Source organism: Oryctolagus cuniculus, chromosome 18, assembly GCF_964237555.1.
Source record: "Oryctolagus cuniculus chromosome 18, mOryCun1.1, whole genome shotgun sequence".
NCBI lineage: Eukaryota > Metazoa > Chordata > Mammalia > Lagomorpha > Leporidae > Oryctolagus > Oryctolagus cuniculus.
In genome coordinates, this window is record NC_091449.1 from 30,978,508 (window position 1) to 30,995,339 (window position 16,832).

At 38.0% G+C, this 16,832-nt stretch overlaps 1 protein-coding gene, 1 long non-coding RNA gene and 1 other non-coding gene across 22 annotated transcripts in view; 1 reads left to right on the forward strand and 2 right to left on the reverse strand.

Moving 5' to 3' along the window:
- Positions 1–16,832, forward strand: part of LOC108175508 (uncharacterized) — a 164,048-nt gene that overhangs the window by 16,898 nt on the left and 130,318 nt on the right. For 19 of the 20 annotated variants that reach the window (XR_011384209.1, XR_007914663.2, XR_007914666.2 and 16 more), the window contains exon 2: positions 9,020–9,104. The exons of the other annotated variant lie outside the window; for it this stretch is intronic. This is a non-coding gene — a long non-coding RNA (uncharacterized lncRNA). The remainder of the gene's footprint in view (positions 1–9,019; positions 9,105–16,832) is intronic. 20 annotated transcript variants of the gene reach the window in all.
- Positions 1–16,832, reverse strand: part of ITFG1 (integrin alpha FG-GAP repeat containing 1) — a 240,511-nt gene that overhangs the window by 1,449 nt on the left and 222,230 nt on the right. Inside the window, exons 15-17 of the mRNA XM_008248375.4 lie at positions 11,262–11,386; positions 10,525–10,607; positions 4,579–4,696 (exon numbers count right to left, since the gene is read on the reverse strand). Coding sequence (XP_008246597.1) covers positions 4,579–4,696; positions 10,525–10,607; positions 11,262–11,386 — 326 coding nt within the window. The remainder of the gene's footprint in view (positions 1–4,578; positions 4,697–10,524; positions 10,608–11,261; positions 11,387–16,832) is intronic.
- Positions 12,053–12,156, reverse strand: LOC127487655 (U6 spliceosomal RNA). Its single transcript, XR_007914704.1, has one exon. It is a non-coding gene; the product is annotated as a U6 spliceosomal RNA (small nuclear RNA).

The window sequence follows — 16,832 nt, forward strand, 5'->3', positions numbered from 1 at the left end:
GTAAATGATAAGAAAATGTTAAATGACTGAAATATAATTTCTGAAATATAAAGTGACTGATTTTTTAAAAAAGATCCCTCAGAAATTAGTAAAAAATATTTTTATAATCTGCAGTAGCTATTTTATAACTACTAAGTGAATCTGAAAACCAACAGAAGTGCTCCTTAAATACTTAACCTTTTTTTAATTTGAAAGTAGGAGTAAATGTTATATTCTGTGAGTACGTAATCAACTATTGCATTCTTCCCCACTCCTAATACTGATGCCGAGTGAATCTTTGGTAATTCTGATAAAGCCCATCAGTTACGCTGTGGTTAACCTACTGAGTTAGCAGATATTTATTGACCCTCTCCTCCCAGCAGAATGGTATTTTTAGGGATTAAAAAGCTTCTCAATTTTGTATCTTGTTCTCCAAGAACTTAAAGCCTAGAAAGAAAAAAGCAAAAGCATACGATTTGACTGTACTGAAGAAAGAATTACAAAGTGAAAAATGTTACTAATACTCTATGCGAGATTTATTTCTAGGTTTGGATGAGCAAGGAAAAGTTCTGAAGATACAGTATTTATGGAAATAGGAGGAAGGCATTCAATCCATGCTGGGGCTACAACATGAGTAATCACAGGAAGTCTGGAAGGAAAATGGAATATGTGAAAGGAACTTGTGAAAAGTAAAGTTGGAAGGATATGCTGTGGAGTCATGTGGAAGTAATGTGAAGGCGAGGCATAGGGGCTCACACACTTTCAGGCTGTGGTAGTCATTTGAGCAGGGGTTGGCATGAGTAAGGCTAAACTTAATGAACAATCTGGCAGCAGTGTGATAAATGGAATGGGGTAGTGGTGAGGGAGTGAAATCAGAGAAGTAGGATGTAAGAAGGGGGCTAAACAGTGGTGATAGGAAGAACAGAAGTAGGGTCAACTAAGATTTTTATGGAGGCACAAACAATAGGGCAACTGATTACATCTTACAGGTAATTTAAAAAAGAGGAGAGATGAAGTTTTAGAACACCGGTTTTAAGGTACTAATAAGTAACTTCGGTAGAGATATCATGGCAACAGTTTGAAATGCAGAAAGAGACCTCCAGAGAGAGATGGAGGTAATAGCTAAAGCCGTGATTTTAGATGAAAGTGGCAAGCAAAGTGTAGAAAGAAGATGGCTTTAGGGAAACATTAGAAAGCATGAATTGAGGAAATAGTAAAAGGAACATCTACCAAAGGTTAAAAAGGTGTTCAGAGAGATTCTAAACCCACAATATTAATGCTGTAATTAGAGCTGAGAAATTAATTTCTCTTCCTACATAGGTCAAGAGCTATGTAATATTTATTTTTTAAAGATTATTAATTTATTAGAAAGGCAGAATTAGACACACACACACACACACAGAGTGATTTTTCATATCCTGGTTCACTTCCCAAATGGCTGTGATGGCTATGTAATATTTCAAATGCTGTTCTGACACTGCTGGACAAAGCATGTAGGGTAATCCTTAATCTTACCTCTTGGTTGCAATCTTATAAAGGTAACCCATATGTAACATTAAAAAAATTTTCTTTGGAAAATTTTTTGAAGGTAGTGATAGAGAGAATTCGAAAGAGAGAGCTCTCCCACTAAATTGGTTTATTCCTCAAATGCCCACAACAGCTGGGGCTGAGTCGGGCTGCTCTAGGAGCTAGGAGCGCAAATCCCGGTTTCCTATAATGGTGACAGGTTTCTTATGTGGACGGCAGCAACCCACATACTAAAGCCACCATTGCCTGCTTCCCAGGGTATGCAATAGCAGGAAGCTGGAATCAGTAGGAGAGCTGGGACTTGAATCCAGGCACCCTGATACAGATGCAGGTGTCCCAAGAGGAATCTTAACTGCTGCACCAAATTCTTGCCCTTTATGCTACAGTTCTTTTAATTTATGACTTTTTATTTTTTTGAGAAGCAAACCTATGAACATTTATCTGAACAATTAATGTGTTCTCTTTTCATATGTTAAAAGAGCAGCTAAGACTCTGGCCTCAGAATCAGCCCTTAAGGCATTCAGATCTGGCTAAAAAGCCCATGAGAGTATTTCAGGCATGGAAAGCCAAGACACTGTGGCAAAAACAAACATACCCCCCCCCCCCAAAAAAAAAAAAAAAAAAACTAAATGAAAAATCTCTGTGGGTGAGATCCCAGCGGAAAGAAGGGGCCATCAAAGAAGAAGGAGGTACCTTTTTCTGAAGGGAGGAGAGAACTTCCACTTTGACTATGACCTTGTCTAAATAAGATCTAAGTTGGCAGACTCAAAAGGCTTCCATAGCCTTAGCAGCTCAGGACAAGAGCCTCGGGTGATTACTGACACCATAAACAAGAGTGTCAATTGTTAAATCAACAACAGGAGTCACTATGCACTTACTCCCCGTGTAGGATCTCTGTCCTTAATGTGCTGTACTATGTGAATTAACGGTATAACTAGTACTCAAACAGTACTTTACACTTTGTGTTTCTGTGTGGGTGCAAACTGTTGAAATCTTTACTTAGTATATACTAAATTGATCTTCTGTATATAAAGATAATTGAAAGTGAATCTTGATGTGAATGGGATGGGAGATGGAGAGGGAGCGGGAGATGGGATGGTTGTGGGTGGGAGGGAGGTTATGAGGGGAAAAAGCCACTGTAATCCAAAAGCTGTACTTTGGAAATTTATATTTATTAAATAAAAGTTTAAAAAAAAACAAAAAATATAAAAGAGCAGCTAAGATAAAACATGGTAATTTTATTTAGTTAGAAATGATTATGATGGGCCTGAAATCATCTTTTTTTTTTTTTTGTGATATAAAGAAACCCTTTTTTGGGAGCATTACTGGAACCCAATAGTTACATATTTAATATATACTCATCTCATGTATAAATAAGAATCAGCTTTTACAATTTATATCTAAATTGCTAACAAATTTCTGGTGATACCCTGTTTTCTTTCATATATACATTGCAGGAAAATTACATATTTGGGAATTCTGTTTTCAGTTATTACTCAGGGCATTATACTAAAGAACTGAGATCAGTTTAGTTTAACACAAAGGACACTTGATAGAAAAATGTGTATTGCTTTAGTACAGTCTTGGGAAAATCATTCTACTTCTCTGTGCACTAATTGTTTAAAAGACAATGCCATTAGTCCTGGAAATGAATGTCCATAGTTTTTTTTTTTTTAATTAATTTATTTATCTGAAAGAGTTACAGAGAGAGGAGAATGAAGTTGGAGAGAGAGAGAGAGAGAACGTGTGAGAGAGAGCGAGAACGTGAGAGAGAGAGAGAGAGAGAGAGAGAGAGAGAGAGAATCTTTCATCTATTGATTTACTCCCTAAATAGCTACAATGACCAGGGCTGGGCCAATCCAAAGCCAGGAGGCAGGAACTCCCATGTGGGTGCAGGGGCCCAAACACTTGGACTATCTTCTGCTGCTTTCCCAGGCCAATTATCAGGGAGCTGGATTAGAAGTGGAGCAGCTGGGACATGAACCGCTGCCCATATGGGATACTGGCTCTGCAGACGGTGGCTTAACCTGCTGCGCCACAGCACAGGTTCATGTAAAAAATTACTTTTCAGACTATTATGGAGCTGTTTCAGTTTTTCTATATGCCAGGTGATTTAGGGATGATCACTTGATTGCTAGAGTACAGCATCAAACTCTTTTTGTCTTCTGTGATGTATTTGAGTTGACAAGAGACATTGGTAACTTCAGGGGATAAAAGAAATGACCAATTAAATAACACTCTGGGGGCAGGCATTTGGCACAGGGGTTAAAGTGCTATTTGGAACACCACCATTCCATAGCATAATTTCTTCATGTCTCAAAGTGATGGATGATTCAAGTACTTGAATCTCTGCCCATTAATGGGGGAGACCTTGATTGAGTTCTAGGCTCTTGGCTTCAGCCTGATCCATCCCTGGTTATTGCAAGCATTTGGGGAGTCAAGCAGCAGCTGAGATCTCCCTCTCCCACTTCCAAATAAAATAAATGAATGAACAAATATGGCAGAATAGTCTCTTAAAAGTACCTCACATAATAAATTATACTCTGTATAAAACTTGAGAAATGAAATCTTAGTCACATGAATAAAACAAAATAGTTTTAAAAGAGTAATACATTTCTCTCCCTTTCTCCCTCCCTCTCCTTGTCTTTTAAACAAACACACAAACAAACAAATATATAAATCTTAAAAAGGGAATGGCACTGTGGTACAGTGGGTTAAACCACCACCTGCAATGCCAGCATCCAATATGAGGTCCAGTTAGAGTCCTGGCTGCTCTACTTCTGATCCTACTCCCTTCTAATGTGCCTGGGGAAGCATCATAAGATGGCCCACACCCTTGGGCCCTTTCCAGCCATGTGGGAGACCCAGATGGAGTTCCAGGCTCCTAGCTTCAGCCAGGCACAGCCCCAGCCCTTGTGGCCATTTGGGGAGTGAACCAGTAAATTGAAGATCTCTCTCTCTCTCTGTCTCTCCCTTTCTCTGTAACTGTGTCTTTCAAATAAATAAATTTTTTTAAAGAGTAATGCATTACTATAATAAACCAGATTTAATGTTTCATTTAAATGAACAAACCTTTTCCTGCCAATGTAAGATGCCAATTATTGCCAAGATGAAAACACAGACACCGATGAGCGCTATTGCAGTCAGTAGAACAATGTTACTTGGAGTAAGATATAATTTGGCACTCCAGCTGTAGATAAGAACAGAAACAATTATGAATTTTAATTTGAAATAACAAACTTCATTGAGACCAACAAGCAAAATATACCACCCATAAACAAAACAGTCTATTCATTATCCCATTCATTCATTATAAATAAAGTAAAAGCAATTAAATAATGCTATAACCATTAGTGTTCCTGCAGAGTTCATATTTTATCCAGAGTTGAAGTAGAATTTTTTTATGATATGTTTTGATATTTTTCTTTTCCCAAGTATGATCCTATGAGAATTATTCTTAAATAAGCTTATCAGGGGGTACTTGGACAATCTTACATATTTTTTACATCTATTGGATTTGAAACATTTTATTCTATGGCTTTTTTTTGCATCTAGAAACCTTTTATTTAAGGTAAACAGATGTCATGCATTTCATATATACAAATTTAGGAACATAGAGATCCTTCCCACCCTACCCTCCCTCCTGCCCTGACTCCCACCCTTCTTCCTCCTCTCTCTCCTATTCCCATTCTTATTTTTTAGAAATATCTATTTTTAATTAACTTTAGATATATAAGATTAACCCTACACTAAGTAAAAAGGTCTGATATTAGAATGGCTACACCTGCTCTTTTCTGCTTCCCATTAGCATCAGATACCTTTTTCCAGCCTTTCACTTTCAGTCTGTGGGTATCTTTGTTGGTGAGATGTGTTTGTTGTAAGCAGCAAATAGATAGATCTTGTTTTTTAATCCATTCAGCCAGTCTTTATCTTTTAACTGGAGAGTTGAGGCCATTCACATGCCTTGCCATTTCTCCATAAACATTCCTATTGTCTACTTTGGATTTCCTTTGTTACTTTTATTGGGAAATTTTCTGCCTTCACATTCTTTCATACTGATGATTGTTTCTGTGTGTAGCACATCCTTAAGCATCTTTTCTAAGGCTGGACAAGTGGTGATAAATTCTTTCAATTTCTGTTTGTTATGGAGCTTTTTTATTTCACCTTCATTCGTAAGTGAAAGCTTTGCAGGGTTCAGTATTCTAGGTTGACTGTTTTTTTTCCTCTTAAGACTTGGACTATATCACCATTCTCTCCTAACCTGTAGGGTTTCTGATGAGAAGTCAGCTGTGAGTCTAACTGGAGATCATCTGAAAGTAATCTGGCGTTTTTCTCATGCACATTTTAGAATCTTTCTGTTTTACTGTGGAAAGTTTGACTGTAGTGTGTCATGGTGAAGATCTTTTCTGGTAATGTCTACTAGTTCTTATGTGCTTCCTGTACTTGGATGTCCTTTTCTTTCTCCAAATTGGGGAAAATTCCTGAAATTATTTCACTAAGTAGGCTTTCAGGTTTTTTTTTTTTTTTTTTTTTTTTTTTTTTTTTTTTTTTTTTGACAGGCAGAGTGGACAGTGAGAGAGAGAGACAGAAAGGTCCTCCTTTTGCCGCTGGTTCACCCTCCAATGGCCGGTGCGGCAGCACACCGCGCTGATCCGAAGGCAGGAGCCAGGTGCTTCTCCTGGTCCCCCATGGGGTGCAGGGCCCAAGTACCTGGGCCATCCACCACTGCACTCCCGGGCCACAGCAGAGAGCCAGCCTGGAAGGGGGGCAACTGGGACAGAATCCGGTGCCCCGACCGGGACTAGAACCCGGTGTGCCAGCGCCGCTAGGTGGAGGATTAGCCTATTGAGTCACGGCGCCGGCCTAAATAGGCTTTCTAATCCATTCTTTCTTTCTATGCCTTCAGACACTGCTCAGACCCATGTGCTGGGCTGTTTGATAGTATCCTAAAAATCTCCAACTCTGTTTTTAATTTTTCTAATTTCTTCTTTTTTTCCGGTCTGACTAAAATTTCCAGAGGTTTGTCTTCTAACTTGGATATTCTTTCTTCTGTCTCACCAAATTTGTTGTCCAGGCTCTCCACTGCATTTTCTATTTGATCTATTGAATTCTTCATTTTTAATATTTCATTTTTATTTCTCTTTAAAATCTTAATTTCATGGGAAAATATTTCATTCATGTCATGTATGGATTTCTTTAATTCATGGATTTGCTTCTCATTGCTTCTAAGTAATCCTATGATTAACCTTTTGAATTTCATTTCTGGCATTTCTTAAATCTCTTCATCTTCACATTCTTTTTGTTTGTTTGTTTAATATTTATTTATTTATTTGAAAGTCAGAGGTATACAGAGAGAGAAGGTGAGGCAGAGAAAGAGAGAGAGGTCTTCCATCCTTTGGTTCATTCCCCAATTGGTCACAATGGCTGGAGCTGCATCAGGAGTCTCTTCTGGGTCTCCCACGTGGGTGCAGGGACCCAAGGACTTGGGCCATCCTCCACTGCTTTCCCAGGCCACAGCAGAGAGCTGGATTGGAAGTGCAGCAGCCAGGACTTGAACTGATGCTCATATGGGATGTTGGCAGTGCAGGCGGTGGCTTTACCTACTACGCCACAGTGCCGACTCCTATTTATTTATTTATTTGAAAGGCAAACTTACAGCGAGGTAAATGCAGAGGCAGAGAGAGAGATAGAGAGACAGACAGACAGACAGAAAAAAAGGTCTTCCAACCACTGATTCACTCCCCAGATGGCCTCAATGGCCAGAGCTGAGCTGATCTGAATCAGGAGCCTGGAGCTTCTTTCTGGTCTCCTACGCAGGTGCAGGGGCCCAAGCACTTGGCCACCCTCCACTGACTTCCCAGGCACATTAGCAGGTAGCTGGATTAGAAGTGGAGCAGCCAGGACACAAACTGGCGTCATAGGGATGCTGGCGCTGCAGGCCGAGGCTTGGCCTACTATGCCATAACACTGGTCCCTATTCTTGTCTCTTGATACTCTATGGCTCTTAAGGCTCTGTAGTCATATGGTTTCAATAAGGCTTCTATATCATGTTAGTTTTTGACCTTGTCCACATATGTAATGTGACCAACTAAAACACATCTGATTGAGTTTATATAGGTGGCTTGGGCAAAACCACTATCATTTCTGTTTTATGTTAAAGCAGGTTTACATTACTACAGTAACATTTAGATTGATACATCTTACAAAATAACCTTTTGTTTCTCATTGTCAATGACAATATGCAGATTAAATGTCTCTAGCATAAACTGAACTATCTCTTTCCTCCTAAAATAGTTCATATAATACAAAAGCCTAAAATTGAGGTCTATATCATCAATACTATAGATATTTACATACATAGAAATTATTGTTCTTCCTGGAAATAGATAATGGATATGCTTTCATTTTAAAGGCTTAATAAAGGTAAGATCATTCTAATGAATAGATAGTCATTATTGATTTTTTTGGGATAATTAAAATTTATTGATTTATAAGTTGGCTTCTAGTCAATAAATTTCAAAATTATACCTCAAACTAAAATCAGTGTGGCTTTTATTAAGTACATAAATTTGATAAGAGCATTTTTTTTAGAAAGAGCAAAAAACTATGAAAAATTTTGAGATTATGGAAGCTGTGGCAGAATCTTCAGGAATTCCATAAAAGTAAGGCAACTTTTAAGAAAAACAGATTGTTATGTGGTTGAGGTTAGCTATTCTCAGTACTTTACTCATACTTAAAAAGATAGTTCTTTCATGAGATGGTTTTGGAATTTCCATTTTTTATTGACAATTTTTTAATTTATAGAAAGGAAATAAGTTTCATATATACAGGTTTAAAACACAATGATATTTCCCACTCTACTCTCCCTCCCTCACTCTTACCTTCCCTCCTCTTTCCCTTCTTATTTTTAATTTTTACAATAGTATACTTTAAAAAAAAAAAAGAAGCAAAAATACCCCAGTTTAGTGGGAATAGACACAATGGCTATTAACAATAATTGAATGGCAAAATGACCATTTTACCCACATATAGTAAATTTTAAAGTAATCACAGATCATTTTAAAACTATGTAGTATAACATCCTTTTTAAAAATTTACTTTTATTTGTTTATTTGAAATAGTTAGAGAATGAGAGAGAGAAAAAGAGAGACAGAGAGAGCTCTATGTTCCATCTACTGTTTCACTCCCCAAATGGCAGCAACAGTCAGGTCTGGGATAGGCCAAAGCTAGGAGCCAGGAGCTTCATCCAGGTCTCCCACATGGGTGCAGGGACCCAAGGACTTGGGCTTCTTCCGATGCTTTCTCAGGCATATTAGCAGGGAGCTGGATCAGAAGTGGAGCAGCCAAGACTCAAAATGATTCCCACAGGGGATGCTGGGGATGCAGGCAGTGGCTTTACCTGTTAAGCCACAGCATTGGCCCTAATATAACATTCTTAACCACTGGTTTGACAAAGGTATAAAACTATATTTTCAGCAATGCTGACACAGACATTTCTTTTTTTAAATTTTAGTTACCACATAATAAGGGAGAACAAGTGGTATCTTTCTAAACACTCAACATGATGTCCTCCAGTTATGTCCGTTTTGCTGCAAATGGTAGGAATTTTATCCTTTTTTTAATAGCTGAATATTCCATGGAGTATCTATGATACGTTTTCTTTCTTTTCTTTTCTTTTTTTTTACAAGCAGAGTTAGACAATGAGAGAGACAGACAGACAGACAGAGAGTTACAGATAGTGAGAGAGAGACAGAGAGAAAGATCTTCCTTCCATTGGTTCACTCCCCTAATGGCCGCCACGGCAGACACTTTGCCGATCTGAAGCCAGGAGCCACGTGCTTTCTCCTGGTCTCCCATGTGAGTGCAGGGACCCAAGCACTTGGGCCATCCTCCGCTGCCCTCCTGGGCCACAGCAGAGAGCTAGACTGGAAGAGGAGCAACCGAGATAGAACCGGCACCCCAACTAGAACTAGAATTTTTTTTTTGACAGGCAGAGTTAGAGAGAGAGAGAGACAGAAACGTCTTCCTTCCATTGGTTCACCCCCCAAATGGCCGCTATGGCTGGCACGCTGCACCGATCAGAAGGCAGGAGCCAGGTGCCTCCTCCTGCTCTCTCATGTGGGTGCAGGGGCCCAAGCACTTGGGCCATCCTCCATAGCCTTCCCGGGCCACAGCAGAGAGCTGGACTGGAAGAGGAGCAAACGGGACAGAATCTGGCGCCCCAACCAGGACTAGAACCCTGCACCACGTGGGAGACCAGGAGGAAGCACCTGGTTCCTGGCTTTGGATCAGCACAGCGCTCCAGCCGTAGCGGCCACTTGGGGGGTGAACCAATGGAAGGAAGACCTTTCTCTCTCTCTCTCTCACTGTCTATAAATAAAAATGAGCAAATACAAATTAAGGATTTAGATTTATATGTGCTATCATGAAGCAACATATTCTGCTAATAGGGATAAAAATACCTTGCATTCACTTACTATATGCCCAGCACTCTGTTGAGTATATTTCATTCCTATCCCCATAAAGTGGGTATTTTATCTCCCATTCTACAGATGCAACAATTTAATCTCAGCACAGAGAAGTAGTTAGTTCCCAGTCTTGCAATCCAGTCAGTAGTGGAACTGAGCTTTCTAGCCTCAAAATTTGTGCCAAACTATTGTGGGATGTATATCACTTCTCAAATAATTTACAATAAAGATCATTGGTTACTAAAAATTGTAGCATCCAGAAATTTTAGAATTTATAACTAATAAGCTGAAGACATTTATTTAAGCAGACTATGTATACATGTTTAATTAGCTAACTTGCTGTTTTCCTAATAGGATTGAATTTGTTCTTACTGAACAGAGTCAGGGAGCTTTTGTGTAGGTATGCTATGCTTATTCACTTAAAGTTTGCTGTATGCAAATTAAGTACTAGGCACTCATGGGAACAGAGTAAGAATAAGTTTTAAAAAGATGTAACTGTAGCTGTGATTCAGAGTTGACAGTATTATTACATTTCAAGAAATGACATTACCTTCGAGGGACATTGTGAGGGTATGGAATGACAATTAGCTGGGAATTTGGAATGATTGCAGTCCACTCTTGTTTCCGTACAGACTGGAAAAAGAATTTAAGAACATTTAACATCAAGGACGCTAAAAAAATCACAATTATTCTAAATAAGAAAAAAGTCTCAAGTACTTTAAGAAATGGAAATCCTAGGTATAGATTAAGCTAAGTTTACATATATTAAACCCAAAACAGGGTACCATCTGTTGGAAAAATTTTCTCATCTATTCAGGGAAGGATTATGTTATGTCTTAAGAATAAATTTATTCAACAAATAATTTTTGGACACTTATGTATCAGGCACTGTTCAAAGTACTATGTACAGAAATGCTGCTTAGAGTTCAGACTCTTGTTGGGAGGAGACTGAAAATAAAAACAAGCATGATTATACATATGCAGAAGTAGAACATTTTACATATTAGTGAAATTTATTTTACTTATATATGTTAGGTGGTAAAAGGAGAAAAATCAGGAAAGATAGGAAGTTGTTAAGTTTAAAGGAGAGAGGAGGTGGAAAAATTTTAGAATGTCTTTAAATCATGACAGGTCACTAACAAATTTTTTTTGTCTTTAAAATTGATAAAAATTTGAATTGTTTGAATTTAAATTCAATTATTTGAATTCAAATTATTGAGTTCAAATATTCAACTAGTGAATATATTAAAGCATAGACTAATTATAAACAAACTAATTTTTACTTACCCTCTCTCCAGATGGACGGGGAATACCAACATAAAGATGGTCAAGAAAATTTGCACTTCGACCTAAGCCAAGAACATTGTATGGTAGTTGGAGGGCTAAATGTGCTGACTGGCTGAGTTGTCCAGCTAGATTTATTAAGGAAAAAAAAGACAAAAAAAATCACTGGAGACAGTGCTCTTATCAGATATTAAAAACTTAGGTACTAGAATGTACTCCTTAAGTGTAAAAATATGAAGTGAAACAGCCAATCCAGTAATATTAATGATTCACTTTTAAATGAAAAGCAGCTTTATTGAGATATAATTTATATACCATAAATATCACCCTTTACAGTTAAGGGGTTTTAAGTATAGTCAAAGGCTTCAGCCATCACAATAAACTTATTTTAGAACATTTTCAACATTTAGAAAGAAACGGCATACCCATTATCTGTACTATTTCCTAACCCCATGCTTCCAGCTGTAGGTAATCACTTATCTGCTCTCTGTCTCTATACATTGCCTATGCTGAAGATTTCATATAAATGCAGTCATCCAAGAAGTGGCCTTTTATGACTGGCTTCTTTTATTTAGCACAATGTTTCAAGGTTCACCCATTCTGTGGCATTTTCAATACCTCATTACTTTGAAGTCTCCAAAAATATTCCAGTGTATGATACAACGTTTATTAATTGTTTTATTAGTCAAGTTTTTCACTGATGGATATTGTGTAATTTCTACATTTTGGTTATTACTGTTAACATTCACATATAATTTTTTGTATCTATGTTTTCCTAGCTCTTGATTATAAACCGTAGAGTTTAAGATGTCTAGAACTACCAAACTATTTTTTTTTAGGGGCCATGGTAATCTCTGTATCGTTCCAATTTTAGTATATGTGCTGCCGAAGGGAGCACAACTACCAAAGTATTTTATAAGTAGCTGCACCCTTTTTTTTTTTTTTAATTTATTTGAAAGTCAGAGTTACAGAGAGGGAGAGGGAGAGGAAGAGAGAGACATACACACACACACAGATCTTCCATCTTCCACTGCTTTTCCCAGGCCAGGGGCTGGATTGGAAGTGGAGTAGCCTGGACTTGAACTGGTACCCATATAGGATGCCAGCCAGTGTCACAGGCAGTGGCTTTACCTGCTATGCCACAACACCAGACCCAGCTGTACCATTTAGTATTCCCACTAGCAATATATGAAAAATCTAATTTTTCAACATCCTTGCTAATCCTTCTTAATGTATGTCTTTTTGATTATATCTATCTTAGTAGTTGTGAAGTAGTACCTCATTGAATTTCTTATTTGCATTTCCCATAACCAAGTTGGAGCTTCTTTTCATGTTTATTGACTATTTGTATGACTACTTTATTTCTATAAGGTTAGTAGTGTTCTCTTTCATTCTGAATTTTAATAATTTGGATGTTCTTTTTTTCTTGTTCAGACTAGATTCCAAGGATATATAGGAGCGTTTCAGAGTTGCCTTAGTGATCTGGTGTCCTAGGAGGTCCTTTTCTATTTTGGATAGATTCTTGTCTGTCAATCTGATCACAGATTTAGATAACTGGGATGTTGTGAGCAGATTGCTGCTGTGTGTGGTTTTGGAATAGCAAGATGAGGACCTTGTGAACTTATTCTCTTCTCCTCCAACCCTCTCTAGTGTAAAAATATTGACTAGTCACCTATATTAAGACCACCAAGAACTGAACTCTTGAAATCAAATCAAACTGCTAACACTATGTGGACATTTGCCAGTTCAGACAAAATACTGATAGTGCTTTGGGGATGGAGTCTTTACGGGAGCTCCAAAGAAGGCAGTCTTGGCTGTTAGTAGTGAAGTTGCTTCTTTTCATAAAAACCGGAGTACTCAGTTGAGAAGTGAGGAAGATGGGAATAGGGTCAAGTTAAAATGGCAGAGTTTGTTCGTACTGAAGGTTAATAGTTGCTCTTGGATAGACAAGGCCTAGTCATTCTGTGGTTTTGGCTAATTTCCAGAGTTCTGAAATAGTTGATATTAGATGGTTGGCCAGTATTTTGTTGTATGGGGATAGAGAGAAGGAGAGAGCAAGTTCATTAGATCCTTGCTCTTCCATTCCTAAGTCATTCTTGGGGCAAGTATATGGCCTAGTGGTTAAGATACCCACTTCTTATTTTGGAGTATCTGGGTTTAATAACCGGCCCCACTCTTGAGGCCACCCACTTGGGAGACCTGGGGCAAGTTCCTGGCTCCCAGCTTCAGCGCTGACCTAGCTTCAGCTATTGTTGGAATTTGGGGAGTGATCCAGTGAACAGGAGCTCACTCTAATTCTCTCTCTCTCACATAAATTTTTAAAAAGGAGTATGTAACTGATGTAGCAGTTAGGATGCCACTTGGATGCCCATTTCCCATATTAGAATGCCTTGGTTTGAATCATGTCTCTGCTTCTGATTCCAGCTTCCTGCTAATGCACAGGCTGGCAGGTATCAGGTGATGGCTCAAGTAGTTGGTTCCCTCCCACTGCAACTGGGAGGCCTGGACTGGTGCCCAACTCCTGGCTTTGGCCTGGATGTGGGTGTTTGAAGAGTGAATCATTAGAGTTCTCTGTCTCTCTCCCTCTGCTGTTCAAATAAATACATTTTATTTTTTTAAAAAGATTTAAATACACAAATACAGCATAAGCATGTAGAAACTTAAAAAAAAAAAAGGTCAATCTCTCTCTACTTTGATTCACCACTACAGAGTACATGTACTTGCTTGTTATTCTTCTACATAATCAAACAGAAATTTTCAGGGAAAATGACAAGCCTGTGGGCCATATAAGGACTCATTTGGTCTGGCCCTGCCAAGGCGACCACAGGTAGGAAATTCAATACATTTGTAGTAGGTTGATTTTTAAGTTGATAATATTGTATGGCCCATGAATGATATTATAAATATCCAAATGGCCCTTGCCGGAAAAAAAAAAAAAAAAACAGTTCCCCATCCATGGATATTAGTTAATATAAAAATATTTTAAAATTCAAGAAGACGCTGCTAAACATCATCAATATTATTCAAACACAGGAAATCATTGGAAGGTACACACACTAGATTGTTTATATAGTTATGAAGTCGGAAATAGTAAGGTTTAATGAAAAGGAACATGCATTTAGGGCAGGCATTTAAAAAATCAAGCAATGTATATGAAATTGTAAAGCAACATAGTAAATAGCATTAAGACTATAGAATTAGTCCAATTTGTGTAGTGTGCTAATGTAATCATACTTAATCACACAGTAAATACTTAATATATTGCCATTTTATTAACAAAATACATTAGAGCTGAATTAAAATTTAAGCATATAATGATTTCATGACAGTACTAAAAAAGAGTGACTTAGCAGACATCAAACTAGTCTTTCTTCTCCCCACCTTCGTGCTAGTCAAAACACGAAGGTCAAACTAGTTTTATAAACTATTTTCCTATAATTATCCTACTGAAAAGAATAAAATTCAGAATTTTATCAGCATTACTCCATTAAACATTATAGAACATAATATTTTAAAATTGCATATGTAATAAGAAAACTATTAGAATCAAAGAAAAATTATCTAGAATCTCATGAGATAATCATTAATTTTAGCATGCTTTTAGTCATGTACTTTTTTTAAAAGGCATGTACACGCAAATAGTCATTTTAGTAAATTTTAGTTTAACTTAATATTACTGCATCAGTATTTACTTATCATAAAGTTTCTGTAAAGACAGATTAGCAGAAAGATTATTAAACACCAAAGTCTGATTAATTAAGAGAAAACCAAAGGTACCTAGGGTAAAAGACATTACTATGTATATGCTTAAAAATTGTTTTTCTAAAATGCTATCTATGCAGACATTATAAAAACATGATTTTATGGCCTATGTAATAATCTTCTTATTTAAATATTAATCTGTTAGAAATTAAAAACATTTTCTAATCTTTCACTATTACAAAGAACACTTTAGTGAATATCTGCACATCAGTTTTTGTTTACAAAAACTGATTACTTTCTCATATTTCTAGATGTGGAATACTGGAACAAGCAGTAGAAAGCTTGAAAATTTACTCTTTTTTTAAAAAATTTAATTCAAGGAAGGAGTTATTATCCTTCTCCCATCCCACTTTTCATTATTGAAGTCATTCTTCATGTAGTTCCTCAATCACAGCATAAATTTTTAAAAAGATTTACTCATTTATTTGAAAGGCAGAGTTAGAGAGAGTCAGAGGCAGAGGTAGAGAAAGAGAAAGAGGTCTTCCATCTGCTGGTTCACTCCCCAAATGCTATAACAGCTGGAGCTAGGCTGATCTGAAGCCAGGATCCTGGGGCTTCCTCCAGGTCTCCCACGTGGGTGCAGGGGCCCAAGGACTTGGGCCATCTTCTACTGCTTTCTCAGGTGTATTAGCAGGGAGCTGGATCAGAAGTGGAACAGCCAGGATTCAAACCGGTGCCCATATGGGATGCTGGTACTGCAGCAGCGGCTTTACCACATTGCTGGCCACAATTTACTCTTTTTCTAAAAATGCACTTTTTATTTATTTGACAGAACAAGACAAAGGCAAAGAGATTTCCCATCTACTGTTTAACTTTCTAAATGCCTGCAACAGTTAGAGCTGGTCCAGGATGAAGCTAGGAGCCAGGAAATCCCTCTGAGTCTCCTACAGGGATGGCAGGGGCCCAAGAACTTGGGCCATCATCTGCTGTACATTAGCAGGACGTTGGATCGGAAGTGGAACAGCCAGGACTAGAACCATCATTCCAATATGGGATGCCTGGGTTCCAAGTGACAGCTTAACATGCTGTACCAGCACACTGACCCCTGGAAACGTATTCTTAAACAAACAAAACTTGTTTCTTAAAAAGAGATTGTACTACTTTACATTTTTATTAGCATTAGTGAAAGCACTCATTCCAATCTATTCTTTTTCCAAAAGATTGAAGAATTCATAATACAGCCATTTTCAAGTGTAAAAATAAGTATATTTAGTATATACACAATGGTGCACAACTACAAGGTCTCTCTAGACTCCAAAGTTTTAAATCTCATTTCTCCTTACCCTGGTAACCTCTATTCTGCCTTTTTTTTTTCCCCTGACAGGCAGAGTTAGACAGTGAGAGAGAGAGAGAAAAGTATTCCTTCTGTTGGTTCACCCCCAAAATGGCTGCTACAGCTGGCACGCTGCGCTGATCCGAAGCCAGGAGCCAGGTGCTTCCTCCTGGTCTCCCATGCGGGTGCAGGGCCTAAGCACTTGGGCCATCCTCCACTGCCTTCCTGGGCCACAGCAGAGAGCTGGGCTAGAAGAGGAGCAACCGGGACAGAATCTGATGCCCCGACCAGGACTAGAACCTGGGGTGCTGCACTGCAGGCAGAGGATTAGCCTAGTGAGCCTAGGCGCTGGCCTCTAATATGCTTTCAGTCTCTGTGGACTTGGCTATTCAGAATCTGAGTATAAGTGACCACTTACGTCTGGCTGCTTTCACTTAGTGTAATATTTTCGAAGGTCATATATGATGTAGTAAATACTATTCTTCATTCCTTTTTTATGTGTGTGTATATCTATGTATGTATCTTGATTTACTTATCCA